The 14,633-nt window shown below is 48.0% G+C and overlaps 2 protein-coding genes across 3 annotated transcripts; both read right to left on the bottom strand.

Annotated features, from left to right (window-relative positions):
* Positions 1-2,160: 2,160 nt before the first annotated feature.
* LOC100682484 (uncharacterized) lies at positions 2,161-3,351 on the bottom strand. The gene is made up of 4 exons (XM_044476665.1): positions 2,873-3,351; positions 2,667-2,777; positions 2,468-2,548; positions 2,161-2,381 (listed from the first exon to the last, which is right to left on the bottom strand). Exons 1-4 carry the CDS (start codon positions 3,113-3,115, stop codon positions 2,307-2,309), a joined length of 510 nt encoding a protein of 169 aa, XP_044332600.1. The 5' UTR covers positions 3,116-3,351; the 3' UTR covers positions 2,161-2,306.
* Positions 3,352-6,827: 3,476 nt separating this feature from the next.
* LOC123053224 (DNA-binding protein S1FA2) lies at positions 6,828-8,891 on the bottom strand. Of its 2 annotated transcripts, none has more exons than XM_044476666.1 (3): positions 8,754-8,891; positions 8,576-8,646; positions 6,828-7,348 (listed from the first exon to the last, which is right to left on the bottom strand). In XM_044476666.1, the coding sequence occupies exons 2-3, from the start codon at positions 8,600-8,602 to the stop codon at positions 7,133-7,135; spliced, it is 243 nt and encodes an 80-aa protein (XP_044332601.1). In that variant the 5' UTR covers positions 8,603-8,646; positions 8,754-8,891; the 3' UTR covers positions 6,828-7,132. The 2 variants fall into 2 exon arrangements, with proteins under 2 accessions (XP_044332601.1, XP_044332603.1); XM_044476668.1 differs by having other exon boundaries at positions 8,576-8,643; positions 8,754-8,874.
* Positions 8,892-14,633: the final 5,742 nt, after the last annotated feature.

The following is a 14,633-nucleotide window of genomic DNA, read 5'->3' on the forward strand; positions in this document are numbered from 1 at the left end:
GGGGGGTTGAATATATGTGTTGCATGTATATGTGTATATCCTGGCCCACCTCCTAGTCTTATATAGTTGAGGTTGAGGCCCACTTGTACTCTTTATATACGTGCACCTGCACCCGATCAATACATCGAGTATTGCATCGCCAAACCGTTCTCCAACACCGAGGACAAGCAGTACATGGACAACATATTCTCTTGTATCCTTTTTGTTGTTCTATTTTTGTACCATTGTTCTTTTTCCCAGATGCATCATTGCTCTAGATGGAAGCTCCATATATATTATATTAAAATAAATTTAGATAGTTTGTATTTGGGTGTGGCTAGATCTCAGTTGACTGAGACTTAACGAGGTCTCACTCAAGTCATGAAACCTATAAAAAAGAAGAAATACTTTTTTTACGTGCATCACCACATAAGATCTGATAAATATAGTATCGACTGAGACTTCGTTGTTAAGTCTCAATCGACTAAGATTTAGCAACCCCGTCTGTGTTTGGGTGCGTCACACTTGTTTGGTCTGCCTGAAAATAACAAATAGCATGATACTCCATCATCTAGGCTAAAGAATATTGATGAAAGATTGAGTGCATGCCACACAATCGTTTGTTTTATGTGCCTTCTACAAATATCCGCTGCAACATGCGGTGTGTCATCATCTAGTTTTTGAGATGTCTTGTATCATCGGAAGTCCTTTTAACATAAATACGAAGCCTTTTCCTGAAGAAGTCGTAGTATCTATATTGCCTGTGATGGCTGAACAATCCACGTACTTTTCGTGTGGTGTCACCTAAAATTAGGAGCACTAGAGACAGCCGACAGCCTGACAACATTATATTGACTTATTGCACGCGGCCGTGTACGTACGTGTGCTAATACGATTGCAGGTCAGTCTCGCCTATCACTTTGGAGCTTTAATATACCTGCTCCTCATGGAAATGGGGACATGCATACGTTGATGCAATGCATAAACGGACCCCGACTCCAGCCAATGCCTTTTGCTACAGTTTTGTTTCGGGTCCAGTACGGCGCGCCAACTATTAACTGGCTTATGAAACTGATGCCAGTGCCAGATCGCTATTACTGCCCTCATCTGCTTCTACGGTGCTACTGTTTCAAGTGCAATAGGCAGCACACACATCTACTTTGCATTGTACTGAATCTGAAGCAAGTGACCAGCACCATCTTGCAGAGAGTGGAGTGAGGAGATGTGTGACATGACAAGGACTGACGATCCGGTGGACGTACAACAAGTACTCACCTTCACCTAAGCATGCACGTACCGTAATTGAACAGCTTATAATGGCGTGATGGCTGGAGCCACAAGTACTGACATTATTCGCCTATTCGGTGATGTAATGTGGTACCATACATACCAGCTGGTCCATACTCACTCATCAGTCCATGCATGCTCCGGGACGGCGAGCATGGAGCCAGCCAAAAGATGGCTTCATGGCTTGGGCCTTTGCGTGCACTAATCACCTGGGGTTCATGTGGCCTGTCTCGTCGATCGCCTACCTATATATCAGCATCATGAGTCATGGCTCCATCTCACTCACTCACTCAGGGACCAGCTAGCCACCTGCATCATGAGTCAGTCTTCTACCAAGAAGCAAGCGCTCATCATTTCCTTTCCTGGGGCTTAATTAAATGTTACCTAGGTCGATCCGACGAAGTTTCGCTGCTAAACGTGACGTTTTAACCCCCGGTTAGTAGCCGCTGGCTCTAGCCACCCACCAGTTCGTTATGGGTGTCAGTCAGGTGGTTGCTGACCAGCAGGATCAGTGCTGATGGTGTTGCAAGATCGACAGTGCTGAGCTGCTGACCTTTCAAGTCGGAAACTGCAAGAGCACCCTTTTTCGGGACAGTACTAGGTGGGCTACTTATAAGCACTAACGGAAGAATCAATGGGCACCTCCCCTCGGCCTCTCTCTAGCATATTAGCTGCCGCTAGCTAACAACGACAACAATGGATGAACGATCAACATTGGCCAAGAATGAATGAACACACACGACACCAATTCCAGCGATGTTCACCCTTTTTTTGTCAGTCTTGTTCCTTGGTCCCTTTCGTTTAAATACGTCAGTTTTACTCGACAACGACAGTGCAACAAGATGGACTCAACAAACCCGTCAATCACAAGGAAGCAAGCAAGAAGAAAGGCGAAAATTAAAGAAGAATCGCTCACGACATGGTGTGAGTTACAAGCTGACACGTACAGATCACATACATTCAAATCCATGGGACGGACGGAGATTGCACAGCGAAATTAAGCTCTCGGGCGTGGTAATTAACATTATTATTACGTCTAACTAATAGAGTGAATCGACTGTCTTGTTGAGCTCTTCAAGCTTCTTCATCCTCATCCTCTCGCTTTCGCTCACCAGCTGCACATGAAGAGCGGAGTAAAGTGATCACTACTAATAATGTGGCAGCTGATATATTTAACTAAGAAGAAGACGAGGTGATGCACCTCTATTAGCCTGTTGACAAGTATGGCCTTCTCCTTGCTCTTCTCGTTGTACGCCTCGAGAATCTCCTTGTATTCTTTCTCCTGTTTTGTTCGTTTTCCCAGTTCAACAACAATAAAATCCACATGTCAATATATATAATGAATGCAGTGAAAGTAAGTAAGTAGAATTTCTATGTCACGTCCAGGAAGTCCTTGTCACCTTCTTGACGCAGCTCTTGCTGAGAGGCTTGAGCTGGCGGTTGACGGTGTCGATCCGCCGCTGTATTGATTCCACCTCCTTCCTCGTAGGATCGGCCATCCCTTCCAGCTCCTACAAACACATCATTTTCGTTTGAGCTGTATGGTTTAGGCTACGTCGTAACCGAAGAGTAGTACTACTATTAGCTAGGAGTACTAGGTAGGTACCTGTCGTATGAATGCTAGGCGCTTGGACTCCTCCTCGACGCGGCCGAGCTGCGCGAAGACCTTGTCCCTGACCTCCATCTTCTTCCTCTCGATCTGCTCCTCCTTGGCCTTGAACACGGAGAGCGCCGACCTGGACGACCCCTCCCCCTCCGACGCCTCCTCGCTGCCGCTGGACAGCGACGACGGGTGCTTCACCCGCAGCACCATCTGCATCGGCGCCTGCTGCTCCACTTCGCCCTGCATCCTATCCTATCCTTGCTTGCTTCCTTCCTTCCTTCCTAGGGATCGATCGACGCACTTCACGTAACGTAATCAATCGACTCTTGAGTTGCTACTAGTTGGCGCAGTGGTATTCTCTCTTCTTCCTATACCTTGTCTTCACGGCCGGGGCGTCTCCCCGCCACTTATATCACCAACCGGCGGCGAGTCCTTGTCGCTTTTAGCCGTCGCATGCTTATCGTCTACGCAACAGGCAGGCTGCAACTATGGCCGCGGAAGCAGTAATGCGATCGATCCGTCGATTCTGTTGTACAGTATAAAAGGGGAGGTCGGGTGAGGTGAAACGGCTGCGTCGCACAATGCAATGCAAGGGGCCCGGGAAACAAAACAAAAGCGGAGGAAATTCAAATCAAAGAACGCAAAGCATCATTTCAGTGGTTTGCATGCATGTGGCCGGGTGATCGATCGTACGTGCGCCGAACCAACCAACGATCGCTTTAGACAGAAGAGAAACCATGTCGATCGTAGTATATTCGTATTGTATTGCTATCTGCCCTGCACCTGTAGTTGGCCCGTGTTAGGTGAGCTGCCATGCCGTCTTGGCTGGCTGGCTGGGGTCGAGTGCAAGTAACTCTTCCTCTCGCTCGCTCTCGACAGGGATCGGACTGTGCAGCCCAGTGCAGTGCGGGGGAAGTGATTCGGGTGAGCCGGCGCATGCATGTCTCATTGTGTATGTCTTTCTTTCTTAGGTAGTACCACCACTTGCACTTTGGCATAGCTTTTGAGTGGCTAAGCTATACTACATACGTAGTACTGGTAGATAGGTAGCTTTGGGTTGCGGCAGCTGGGGATTAGCTAGGAAGACGATCGAGGGGGACAAGCCGTCTGCAACGCGAGGCTTGGAAGACACACAAATGCTGTGGTATGGATGTGGTGGATGCGTGTTGTCGTCCGTCAGCCACTACAGTGGTCACTAGCTGGAGTGGAAGGCAACATGCTAGCTAGCAGATGCTTTGGGACAAGAAGGTCGGTTTTTCTTGTTGGGTTGGTTGCGCTCCTTCAGCTGCAGCTGATCGATGGGTGTGAGCGTGAGACGGACGGGGAAGGAAGGAAGGTGGCCGCTCTCATCTTTTGGTCAAACAGTCCGAGGGGAAGAGGGGGAAAGGAGACAAGCCGGAGCAGATTTTTCAACCAGTGCGAGGTATCTCTTGTGTATGTAGTTAAGGTGTTAACCATGACCATGATAAATCCTGCCGGCCTATAGTACCATTTCCATGTATCATCAGACATTTGGTAGGAAATTTTGCATTGATTCTAGCTTAATGTTTATTTTCCTTTAAAATCTGGAGGATAGAAACCAATCCTATTCATGTAGGAATAGGAATCCATTTCTATGAACCAAAGAGCTCTAAAGGGGAAAATTCCTATAAGAATCAAAGAAGACCTGATCTGAATTCCAATGAAATTCCTTAAACCAAAAGGAAACTGCGGTATGAGCTGGCTCGGTTGAAGAGTCAAACTGTACACGGTATGAGTTGACATCATTGCCTTTAGTCCATGTACAAAGCTAATTAGAGCCAAAATCATCAACTCTTTGGCACCTCCGTGTCATCTAGGTCCACTTCAGCAAAGACAACGGGGTCGACATAGAAACATGATTGTCACCAAAACAGGCTGTGTGGACCGAACAGTTCGTAAAGCTCATGCTTCGAGTTTGAGGCGCAATGGAGTTTGGATTATGAGAACTTCATAACTTGAGAGGACTCGAGGGGTAAGTACCAAGGGATTACCTGTTTTGCATTCGACATAAGAAATACCTACTTCTTCATATCCCATATAGCAAAGCAAAACCCCAAGCCTTGCAGACAAGCCAAATAATCGCAGGACGATCAATTTTGCACAGGCCATAAAATTGGTCAACATGTTGGAACTGTATAGTGTACCCTAGGCCCCCGCGTCGCCTAACCTAGGCGACACGGGCGGCGACCAAATCCACCACACCTTCGACCCCATCACCAGCTTCTCCCCCTCGCTGCCGCCGGAGGCCAGCGCCAGGCAAAGCCTGTGCGGTGGCGGCGGCGGCGGGGCCTTTCTCTGTTCTGGCGACAAGAAGGCTGTTGGCGGCTCCTTGTGCAGATTGGATCGGCGAGTGGCAGAGCCCCGGCGGCGGCCGTCGGATCTGTGGATGGCGGCGCGTGCAGCGGCTGGAGCGGAGCCTTGGCGGTGGCCGTTGGATTTGCAGACGACAGTGGTTGCGGCGTGCTCTAGTCAGCCATAGCATACGGATCCAACCTGGGCGGTTTGCATGTCCAGGATGTGTGCTCAGATGTTGGATCCAAGCCGTGCTGTTTGCATGTCCAAATCGTGCTTAGATGGTGGATCCAAGCCGTGTTGTTTGCATGTCCAAATCGTGCTCAGATGGATGCAATCGGCTATTGCGTCTGCCGGCGACTCGCACAAGGACGCTCTCAGCCGCCGAGACGAGCACCAGGACGCGCCAGCCTCTCGCTTGGATCCAGCCTGACCGTGCCGGCATCTGTTGATGTGACCATCGTAGGTTCTTCGCAGGCCGGTGACAGTGATATATGCTGTTCGTGCTTCAGTTCAGGCCATGTTATCGGTCCCCTGGCTTGCTGCGCATGCCCCTGACCTCCTCCCCAAGATGGTGTCGTGGTCTGCGGCGGCTGGTGTCGGATAGAGTCGCGGACTGGCAATGGCCATGGTGGCGGCGGGCTGTTTCCCCATGAGCTGCACCTGACGTCTTCCAGGAACCAACTAGCTGCGTACAGTCGCAAATATGCCTCATGCAGGGCGGCCCTCGTCTCTGGCAGCACCCACCTCCCTCGATCTGTGGTGGTGGCTCCGGCGTGGCGGTCGTTGAGGCATCGGTGGTCTTGGCATTGCTCCGGCCACGCGGTCTCTGGATTGTTGGGGCTGCGGTGATGTGCTGGATGGTGGAGGTGATTTTGATCCGATTGGCCGGATGGTGGCGTATGTAGATTGTTTTGCAACGACTTCATACGGATCCACGGCATCATCAAAAAGACTTCGGGAGGTTTTATCTCCTGATCCGGTGGATGACTACAGTGGTGGGTTACAAATTATGGACAATGACTTGACGCAAAGGGTTGTTTGTGGAGTAGCGGCGATCCAATTGTAGCTGCTCGGATAGCGGAAAAGTGGTGGAGACAACACATGTGAGATTTGGATGGTGGTGCTATGTGCACCCGGTCTCGAGCTCCGGGGCAAAAGCCTAGGACAGACCCGAGTGGTTATTCCTGGCAATGGCGATGTTTTTCACATCGTTACCTCGTTGGAGGCATTGCTCGGATATGTTCGGACTGATTCTTCAAAGTGAAAACTTTGATACTGGCCTTTGTGGTTCGATCCGGTGACGGCGTCGCTTGAGTGTCGCTTCCTTCCTGAAGGTGTTGCTGTTGAAGATCCTTGTCATCCATGTGGTGTCAATGGTTGATGCGGATATGGTCTCAGTTATAGTTTGTCGATCGTTCACCTGATCGCTTTGGGGCTTATTTCTTGTTTCTTTTTCTTTTTTCCACACCTGCAAACAACTTTTGGTCTTATGACTTTGCTAGTTGCTGGTGTGTTTCTGTGTGTGTGTTGGGTTGGCTATGTGCATCTTAGTTATGCAGAGGCCGGGTGTGTGTTCAGTGTGATGTATCATCTTGATGCTCCATTTGAGCCAATAAAAACCCTTTGTTGAGAAGGACAGAGAGACGCCAAACCACAATGCAACACAACATACCAAACTGCAAACGGCTACACAAGTTTAACAAGTTTGCCACAGATGATCCCCAGCAAAGTTTTTAATTAAAGAAACTATGACCAGGAGCAGCTTAATTTAGGCTAAGGTTTATCAGTTCACTTAAATAAGGTGTCCAATACCGACGATGTACCACTCAAGACAAGGCTTCTACATAAACAGTCGCTCAACACCGCAGCTCCAGATGGTATATATTTTTTATCAGGTAAAGAGGAGCCCAGCATAAAGCAATCGACATGAGAAATCGATGGATCTCTTCACTCCCCTGGTGCAGAAACCCCTTGCTTCAGCTTTTCCCTCTTGAGCTTCTTCTTCGAGACTGGCTTCTTCTTCTTCGGAGGGAGCGTCTTCTGCGCATACAGGTACAGCGCATAGTTCCCAACAAAGAAAAGCAGCAGGGTGGTCGCAACCACAAGCAGGACTATCATTCCAGGGTTCAGGCCCTTGTTCACCTCTTCGATGATTACATTGTTCTGAAGATAAAGAGATGATCTATCAGAATCTAAAACATATATACTTTTGTGAAAACAAAACAAACGTACGTGCGTAGAGCTTGCACGGATTATACCTTACTAGGTTAGCAAGAAAAAGTCACATACTTCACAGTTTCGCATGCTCAGATTATCAACGATCGTTTCCAATATATAATAATAGACACTTCTAATACAGAGCTGTTGTATGCAGTCACGAGTTTGACAACAGCACAAACTGAAGCTTAATTTCAATAGATTAGTAACCCTGAAGTTTCATATATTTACACGTTTCTACACTCACAGCAGAGACTATTTTAGGAATACAAGAAGTCACAGCCAAAGTGAAGTGAAACAGGATTGGTAAAGCTAAGTGGTCAAAGTGAGAGATGCAGGTTCGCTGGCACAAGGATGCACGGGGATATCCAGAACATCTAGCTTGCAGTGTCTGAAACTACACATTCATTTAAAACAACAAGGCAATTCATGCCGACAGTCAATTTCAGTGGATTCATTAGATAGAAAAATACTCAAAACAGTAAGTTTAGGATGTCGAATTAATCACAGAACACTACAGTCACTAAATGATTTACCTTTCGCAGGCAGATAAGTGTAAAACTCGGCGTCATGTCAAAAACTTGTAAAACACATGGTATAAACAGTTACACTAAACTATCCTCAGGTACTCGTGACACAAGACAGGTAAGGGGGTGCGCCACAAATTAAACAACGAAAACAAGTTGGATCAACTATACAATACTTGAACAGATTAAAATTCACTACCTCAGAGCAGTAAACAGTCGCCAACTTGGCAAGTGAAAAAACAAATCTTTTCAAACAATTCAGCATTTTGCAATCGTTTTTCTATTGTAAAGAACCATGATATGTTGTTACAATTACGACCACCGAGAAGACATAAGATGATTTATTAGTTATTATGCAGATCTAACTATCTACCCACAGAAATACGTATGATGCGCAATGGTCGATGACGATGCCGGCCACCGCGCGTTTCTACTCGCTACGCAAGCCACACGGTGACTAAGACTAAGTAAGCACCGTCCTTTCACCCGCCGGGGCGGGGAGATAAATGGCAGATCTGGGATGTTAGGGGCAAGGCAGATCTGCAAACAACTCATCTCGCTCTCTCACATCTATAAGCTGCGCACAAAGAAGAGCGATCTTGAAACAACGCACTGAAGAAGAAAGAAGTGGCGGAAAATTCCTTACCGCTGACTCCGCGAACTGCTCCGCCATGGCGGCCACGAGATCTGGACCAGGCACCGCACCCTCCTCGCCTTCTGAACCGAAAGATTGGATGGATTAGGCCAGGGGCGAGTAGAAGATAAGCACTGGAGTTCTTCGAGGAGGATGGCTCGTAAGATCTGTGGGTTCCGAAAAAACTCACCTTTGCGAGCAGCTGGGACCTTTCTGCGGCCTTCTTACGATCTCCCCCATTTTGTTTGCCCGTATTGACGTCCCCCTCGCGTGGGTCGTATGGGTTGTTTTGTTTGGAAGTTTCTACGCCACGTCAATTGGTTCCGCTTTCTTATCTTGTTTGGACCGTGACAAAATTCTGCTGTTGCCACCGTGCTAAACCTGATCGTGGGCAGCCCGGCCCGACCACCTGGCCCAAAAAAACTGGGTCGGCCTCGAGCTTCATTTGCAGCCCGAAAAAAATTCGGGCCAAGCTTCCACGCGTCCGCAAAAAAAAAACTTCAAGTCCATTTTTCCAGTAGAGCAACTAGTTAAGGGGTACCAGAAAAATAAAATTACTTAAGGATACCCCTTGCGGAACCTCCTCAAGAGTCACTTTAATTAATTAAGAGTGTGTCAAGTGGTGCGTCCAACTACCATCAGAGCATCTATAGACGGACTTGGCAAATCCGGCCGCTCAAACGCCCGCGGACACACCCGGGCGCGTCCGGGGGCACTGACTGGGCACTCCTCAAAAAATTCAATCCACATCCGGACACCTCAATTACCATATCTCAAATCCATACAAACTCATGCAACTACATCGACGCACACGCATTGCCCGGCTACTCCATCACACTACACTAAACATGCCATCGGACTATCAAAATTTGGCATGTTTGGCTATGGTGGAGTTCATCCACGGCTGCCCTTGCCCTTCCCGGCGCCCTTGCCGTCCTTCTCGCGGAAGTACCGGTCGAAGACGCAGTACGGATCGAGCCGGATCTGCTCGTCGCCGGAGTTGTCCTCGCCGTCGTTGTCCTCCTTCTCCTCCTTCGGTGGCAGTCCGGCCATGGCACGGACCGCCTGATTCTGCTCACGGCGAGGGGGCGCGTGTTCCTCCGCTGTCGTTTCTTCACAATGCGGGCGCGGATGGCTTCCTCCTCTGCATCCGCCCGCGCTGCCGCAACAGCCGCCTCCGTCACCGCCATTTCCGCTGTGATACGGGCCTCGGCGGCCCTTATCCTCTCCTTCCCACGACGGGCCGCTCGTTCCTGGTGGGACTCATACTCTGCCCGACCGGTGATGGGGAAAGAAAGGTCTTCCGCCCGGGACCGCGAGGATCCAGCACCACAGGACCCAAGTGCCCGATGAGCCGACGTTATGGCGTCGCGGCAAATGGATCCGTCCGTCGGCTGGGCGCTGTCCTCCCGGGAGTGGCGGAGTGCAATGCGGACTGCCATTGCCTCTTCCAACCCACACGGGACGACACACAGTCGACGGATCCGGACTGGTCGGAGTCCGATCCGCTGCCTGCCATGGCGGAGAAGGTCGCAAACCGCCGGAGGTGAGCTCGGGTGGTGGAAGGGAGTGGAGGGGAGTGGAGGGGAGTGGAGTGGATTGGCTAGAGTTTGCTCCGGCGAGAGGATGGGGGCGAATATAAGTGGGGTCGGGTGGGCCAGCATGGGCCGGGTCAGACGTGGCGGTGTGTGTGATACGTCTCCATCGTATCTGCTTTTCCAAACTCTTTTGCCCTTATTTTGGACTCTAATTTGCATGATTTGAATGGAACTAACCCGGACTGACGCTGGTTCCAGCAGAATTGCATGGTGTTATTTTTGTGCAGAAATAAAAGTTCTCAGAATGACCTAAAACTTTACGGAGAATATTTTTGAAATAAATAAAAAATATTGGTGAAAGAATCAACCGAGAAGGACCCACCTGCTGTCCACAAGGGTGGGGGGCGCCCTACCCCCGGGGGCGCTCCCCTGGCTTGTGGGTCCCACGAAGCTCCACCGTCCTCAACTCCAACTCCATATATTCACGTTCGGGGAGAAAATAAATCAGAGAGAAGGATTCATCGCGTTTTACGATAGGGAGCCGCCGCCACCTCCTGTTCCTTCTCAGGAGGGCAGATCCGGAGTCCGTTTTGGGCTCCGGAGAGGGGAAATCGTCGTCATCGTCATCATCAACCATCCTACATCACCAATTTAATGATGCTCACCGCCATGCGTGAGTAATTCCAGCATAGGCTTGCTGGACGGTGATGGGTTGGATGAGATTTATCATGTAATCGAGTTAGTTTTGTTAGGGTTTGATCCCTAGTATCCACTATGTTCTAAGATTGATGTTGCTATGACTTTGCTATGCTTGATGCTTGTCACTAGGGCCCGAGTGCCATGATTTCAGATTTGAACCTATTATGTTTTCATGAATATATTTGTGTTCTTGATCCTATCTTGCAAGTTATAGTCACCTACTACGCGTTATGATCCGGCAACCCCAGAGTGACAATAGTCTGGACACTTCCCGGTGATGATCGTAGTTTGAGGAGTTCATGTATTCACTAAGTGTTAATGTTTTGGTTTGGTTCTATATTAAAAGGAGGCCTTAATATCCCTTAGTTTCCATTAGGACCCCGCTGCCATGGGAGGGTAGGACAAAAGATGTCATGCAAGTTCTTTTCCATAAGCACATATGACTATATTCGGAATACATGCCTATATTACATTGATGAATTGGAGCTAGTTCTGTGTCACCTTAGGTTATAACTGTTGCATGATGAATGCTATCCGACATAATTATCCATCATTGATCCGTTGCCTACGAGATTTTCACATACTACTTTACTTTGTCGTCGCCACTGTTAAAATTGCTACAAAACTGCTACTGTTACTTTTGCCACCGTTACCGTTACTAGAAGGAAATATACCCTAGAGGCAATAATAAAGTTATTATTTATATTTCCTTTGATAGTGTGATCAAAGCATATGGTTTTATACAGACTTTTGGAGAAGCCTGTATTTACAAGAATTTGAGTGGGAGCTCCGTAGCATTTCTGATATTATATGCGGATGACATATTGTTGATTGGAAATAATAAAGAATTTCTGGATAGCATAAAAGGATACTTGAATAAGAATTTTTCAATAAAAGACCTCGATGAAGCTGCTTATATATTGGGCATCAAGATTTATAGAGATAGATCAAGACGCTTAATTGGACTTTCACAAAGTACATACCTTGATAAAGTTTTGAAGAAGTTCAAAATGGATCAGTCAAAGAAAGGGTTCTTGCCTGTGTTACAAGGTGTGAAGTTGAGTCAGACTCAATGCTCGACCACTGCAGAAGATAGAGAGAAAATGAAATTCATTCCCTATACCTCAACCATAGGTTCTATCATGTATGCAATGCTATGTACCAGACCTGATATGTGCCTTGCTATAAGTTTAGCAGGGAGGTACTAAAGTAATCCAGGAGTGGATCACTGGATAGCGGTCAAGAACATCCTGAAATACCTGAAAAGGACTAAGGATATGTTTCTCGTTTATGGAGGTGACAAAGAGCTCGTCGTAAATGGTTACGTCGATGCAAGCTTCGACACTGATCCGGATGACTCTAAGTCGCAAACCGGATACGTGTTTATATTGAATGGTGGAGTTGTCAGTTGGTGCAGTTCCAAGCAGAGCGTCGTGCGGGATCTACGTGTGAAGCAGAGTATATAGCTGCTTCGGAAGCAGCATATGAAGGAGTCTGGATGAAGGAGTTCATATCCGATCTAGGTGCAATACCTAGTGCATTGGGTCCAATGAAAATCTTTTGTGACAATACTGGAGCAATAGCCTTGGCGAAGGAATCCAGATTTCACAAGAGAACCAAACACATCAAGAGACGCTTCAATTCCATCCGCGATCAAGTCAAGGAGGGAGACATAGAGATTTGCAAAATACATATGGATCTGAATGTTGCACACCCGTTGACTAAACCTCTTCCACAAGCAAAACATGATCAGCACCAAGACTCCATGGGTGTTAGAATCATTACTATGTAATCTAGATTACTGACTCTAGTGCAAGTGGGAGACTGAAGGAAATATGCCCTAGAGGCAATAATAAAGTTGTTATTTACATTTCCTTATATAATGTTAAATTTTTATTATTCATGCTAGAATTGTATTAACCAGAAACTTAGTACATGTGTGAATACGTAGACAAACAGAGTGTCCCTAGTATGCCTCTACTTGACTAGCTCGTTAATCAAAGATGGTTAAGTTTCCTGACCATAGACATGTGTTGTCATTTGATCAACGGGGTCACATCATTAGAGAATGATGTGGTGGACAAGACCCATCTGTTAGCTTAGCATAATGATTGTTTAGTTTTATTGCTATTGCTTTCTTCATGACTTATACATATTCCTCTGACTATGAGATTATGCAACTCCCGAATACCGGAGGAACACTTTGTGTGCTATCAAACATCACAATGTAACTGGGTGATTATAAAGATGCTCTACAGGTGTATCTGAAGGTGTTTGTTGGGTTGGCATAGATCAAGATTAGGATTTGTCACTCCGAGTATCGGAGAGGTATCTCTGGGCCCTCTCGGTAATGCACATCACTATAAGCCTTGCAAGCAATGTGACTAATGAGTTAGTTGCGGGATGATGCATTACAGAATGAGTAAAGAGACTTGCCGGTAATGAGATTGAACTAGGTATGATGATACCGACGATCGAATCTTGGGCAAGTAACATACTGATGACAAAGGGAATGACGTATGTTATGCGGTTTGACCGATAAAGATCTTTGTAGAATATGTAGGAGCCAATATGAGCATCTAGGTTCCACTATTGATTATTGACCTGAGATGTGTCTCGGTCATGTCTACATAGTTCTCAAACCCGTAGGGTCCACACGCTTAACGTTCGATGATGATTTGTATTATGAGTTATGTGTTTTGGTGACCGAAGTTTGTTCGAAGTCCTGGATGAGATCATGGACATGACGAGGGGTCTCAAAATGGTTGAGAGGTAAAGATTCATATATTGGAAGGTTATATACAGACACCGGAATGGTTCCGAAGAAGATCGGAGATTTTTCGGAGTACCGGGAGGTTACCGGAACCCCCCGGGAAAGTTAATGGGCCTCATGGGCCATAGTGGAGAGGAGGAGGCAGCCACAGGAGGTGGCGCCCCCCCCCCCAAGCCCAATCCGAATTGGACAAGGGGTGGGGGCGCGGCCCCCCTTTCCTTCTCCCTCTCCACCTCTTTCCCCTTTCCCCCTCCGTTGGAAGGAAGGAGGGGGGCGAATCCTACTTGGACTGGGAGTCCAAGTAGGACTCCCCTCTTGGCGCGCCCCTCCTTAGCCGCCGGCCTCCTCCTCCCCCCTTTATATACGGGGGCGGGGGGCACCCCAAAAGCACACCAAGATTTGTCTTAGCCGTGTGCGGTGCCCCCCTCCACAGTTTACTCCTCCGGTCATAGTGCTTAGGCGAAGCCCTGCGCGGATCACATCACCAACACCGTCACCACGCCGTCGTGCTGACGGAACTCTCCCTCGACCCTCTACTGGATCAAGAGCTCGAGGGACGTCATCGAGCTGAACGTGTGCTGAACACGGAGGTGCCATACGTTCGGTACTTGGATCGGTTGGATCGTGAAGACGCTCGACTACATCAACCGCGTTAACATAACGCTTTCGCTTTCGGTCAACGAGGGTACGTGGACACACTCTTCCTGTCTCGTTGCTATGCATCTCCTAGATAGATCTTGCGTGATCGTTGGAATTTTTTTGAATTGCTACGTTCCCTAAAAGTGGCATCCTAGCCAGGTCTATGCGTAGATGATATGCACGAGTAGAACAGAAAGAGTTGTCGGCGCTAATAGTCATACTGCTTACCACCAACGTCTTACTTTGATTCGGCGGTATTGTTGGATGAAGCGGCCCGGACCGACATTACATGACCGCGTTCATGAGATTGGTTCTACCGACGTGCTTCGCACACAGGTGGCTGGCGGGTGTCTGTTTCTCCAACTTTAGTTGAATCGAGTTTGACTACGACTGGTCCTTGTTGAAGGTTAAAACAGCACAC

Source organism: Triticum aestivum, chromosome 2D, assembly GCF_018294505.1.
Source record: "Triticum aestivum cultivar Chinese Spring chromosome 2D, IWGSC CS RefSeq v2.1, whole genome shotgun sequence".
Classification (NCBI taxonomy): domain Eukaryota; kingdom Viridiplantae; phylum Streptophyta; class Magnoliopsida; order Poales; family Poaceae; genus Triticum; species Triticum aestivum.

Bases quoted from the DNA above. Each gene is read 5' to 3' on its own strand.
- LOC100682484 (XM_044476665.1), bottom strand. From the start codon at position 3,115: ATGCAGGGCGAAGTGGAGCAGCAGGCGCCGATGCAGATGGTGCTGCGG. The intron at 2,778-2,872 runs GTACCTACCTAG...ATGTGTTTGTAG, and splicing joins GCCTAGCATTCATACGACAG to GAGCTGGAAGGGATGGCCGA. The intron at 2,382-2,467 runs GTGCATCACCTC...CTTCATGTGCAG, and splicing joins TTGTCAACAGGCTAATAGAG to CTGGTGAGCGAAAGCGAGAG.
- LOC123053224 (XM_044476666.1), bottom strand. From the start codon at position 8,602: ATGGCGGAGCAGTTCGCGGAGTCAGCG. The intron at 7,349-8,575 runs GTAAGGAATTTT...CTTTATCTTCAG, and splicing joins AGCAGTTCGCGGAGTCAGCG to AACAATGTAATCATCGAAGA.